At 36.6% G+C, this 2968-nt stretch overlaps 1 protein-coding gene across 1 annotated transcript in view; it reads left to right on the forward strand.

The window, feature by feature from the left end:
- Positions 1–2968, forward strand: part of LOC107749232 (SH3 domain-containing RING finger protein 3-like) — a 62953-nt gene that overhangs the window by 44812 nt on the left and 15173 nt on the right. Inside the window, exon 7 of the mRNA XM_016564326.1 lies at positions 191–361. Coding sequence (XP_016419812.1) covers positions 191–361 — 171 coding nt within the window. The remainder of the gene's footprint in view (positions 1–190; positions 362–2968) is intronic.

Raw genomic sequence — 2968 nt, forward strand, 5'->3', positions numbered from 1 at the left:
CTCACTCTCACACTCACACACACTCACACTCACACACACACACCCTCACACACACACTCACAATCACACACTCACATTCAAACACACTCAAACACACACAGACTCTCAAACACTCACACTCACACACACACACACACACGCTCCTTCAGGAACACGGTTCGCTGGTGAATCTCTCTCTTGGTTTCTGCAGATATCTGGCCATGTACGCTTACAAACCTCAGAAGGCGGATGAGCTGGAGCTGCGGAAGGGCGAGATGTACCGCGTGATGGAGAAGTGTCAGGACGGCTGGTTCAAAGGCACGTCGCTGCGCTCCGGAGCGTCTGGAGTTTTCCCAGGAAACTACGTCACACCCATCTCCAGGTGAGCGTTACTCAAACCATCCAGAGATACTGCAGCGCCTCTTTATTCTCATCAGTGAGGAGGTTTAACCTTCTCAGGTCTCGTCATTAAAGATGTTAAAAACGCACCTGCATCTGCACACAATTTTATAGTTCAAGTCCATATCACACAGTTCTGACTTTACACCTCAGAATGCGAGTTAATGAGATTATTTTCTTAGAATAGCAAGTTTGAGACTTTTATTCTTAGAATTGCGACTTTTTGAGACTTTTTTCTCAGAATTGCGACTTTTTGAGACTTTTTTCTCAGAATTGCGAGTTTTTAAGACTTTTTTTCTCAGAATTGCGAGTTTTTGATACTTTTTTCTCCGAATTGCGAGTTTTTGAGACTTTTCTTCTCAGAATTGCGACTTTGAGACTTTTATTCTTAGAATTGCGAGTTTTTTTTACTTTTTTCTCAGAATTGCGAGTTTTTAAGACTTTTTTCTCAGAATTGCGAGTTTTTAAGACTTTTTTCTCAGAATTGCGAGTTTTTAAGACTTTTTTCTCAGAATTGCGAGTTTTTGAGACCTTTCTTGTCAGAATTGCGACGTTGAGACTTTTTTCTCAGAATTGCGACTTTGAGACTTTTATTTTTAGAATTGCGAGTTTTTGAGACTTTTCTTGTCAGAATTGCGACGTTGAGACTTTTTTCTCAGAATTGCGACTTTGAGACTTTTATTTTTAGAATTGCGAGTTTTTGAGACTTTTCTTGTCAGAATTGCGACGTTGAGACTTTTTTCTCAGAATTGCGACTTTGAGACTTTTATTTTTAGAATTGCGAGTTTTTAAGACTTTTTTCTCAGAATTGCGAGTTTAAGACTTTTCTTGTCAGAATTGCGACTTCGGGACTTTTTTCTCAGAATTGCGAGTTTTTAAGACTTTTTTTCTCAGAATTGCGAGTTTTTAAGACTTTTTTCTCAGAATTGTATGTTTTTGAGACTTTATTTCTCAGAACTGCGACTTTGAGACATTTTTTTTCTCAGAAATGTCAGTTTATAAGATTTTTATGATATTTACCCTCGGTTTCACAGACGAGGCTTAAGCCTAGTCCCAGACTAAAATGTAATTCTGAGCTGTTTTAACTGAAAGAAACTTGCACTGATTGATCTTAAAATATGTCAGTGCCTTTGTTTTGTCTCAAGATGCACACCACTGATGTTTTTTCTAAGGCATGTTTATAAAAATTGTCCTAATTGAACTATTGCCTAATCCTGGCTTAACCTAAGCCCTGTCTGTGAAACCAGGCCTTATAATATTAAATAATCTTTTATTGAGGAGAGGCTGTAAATTATGTTTCTTTCAGCTGATCTTTGGGTTTGTTTTGACTCACAGTAAGAGCACAAGCAAATAAAACGACCCTAAATGAAAGCGCGACAGAAAGAATGCATTTCCTGCGAGTTCCAGATCCCTATCTCCAGCTCAAGTCATAAATCAGGTCAGCGGCGCAGGTGCATTTTAAATGTGCTGCTTTAATGTCGAGAGTTGAGAAGGTGAAATCATTCTGCCGCCGCATTGATTAGCATGCTGCTGCTGCTGTGTTTAACCGCAGACAAGAGTCTGGAGCGATGCATGCTCTGTCTGGGGTCAGTGAAGGACCGTTCATTCATGAAATACTGCAATATGATGCAGTGTTTGAGGTGCATTAATGTAGAACATGTGTGATGACTTCAAACGCACCTCTTTCAATCAGAGTTTAGTCTGAATGATCGGTTTTTAATGTTTAGTCAGCAGAAAGAGAGATTTTGGAATCATTCAGTATTAAACTACAAAAAGATCCCATTAAGAAGACAGAAGGAAAGTGTTTCTGCAGTATCGCACACACATCTGGTATGCGTGACGGTTTTGTCATTGAGCAGGTGATTTTTATTTGTTTTCACAGTTAACAGGCTGTTAAACAAGTCTAAGATTAAACACTGGATCTGCTGCAGTTTATGTGCTTTGTCACATCAGGTTTTGATAAGAGAGTTTTGCAAAAACGGTGAAGATCAAACTCTGACTCTGGAGATCTGGCTCATGATGGTCACTCATGAATGTTTCAAATAGGGATGTACAATTTTTTAAAAACATTAATTAATTTACTAATTAATTATTAATATAATAATAATAATTATTATTATTCATTTGATAGTGCTGGGTAGTAACACTCACACACACACACACACACACACACACACACACGCTCAAATTCAGCTTTGCATCACAGAAATCAATTACAGTTTACTATATTTTCACATAGAAAACAGCTATTTTAAATTGTAATAATTATTCACAATTTTCTTCTTTTTGCTGTATTTTTAATTTGTTTTGTCTAATTTTAAATAATTTTAAGCTATTTTCTGTCCTGAAAATCTGGAATCTGAGGGTGCAAAAAAAATAAAAAAATCTAAATATTGAGAAAATCATCTTTAAAGTTGTCCAAATGAAGTTGTTAGCAATGCATATTACTAATCAAAAATTAAGTTCTGATCTATTTACGGTAGGACATTTACAAAATATTTTCATGGAACATGATCTTTACTTAATATTAGGGATGTAACGATTCACTCAACTCACGATTCGATTCGATTCACAATTTTTTTTTTTTTTA

This window comes from Sinocyclocheilus rhinocerous, unplaced genomic scaffold (assembly GCF_001515625.1).
Source record: "Sinocyclocheilus rhinocerous isolate Xijiao unplaced genomic scaffold, SAMN03320098_v1.1 scaffold1041, whole genome shotgun sequence".
NCBI lineage: Eukaryota > Metazoa > Chordata > Actinopteri > Cypriniformes > Cyprinidae > Sinocyclocheilus > Sinocyclocheilus rhinocerous.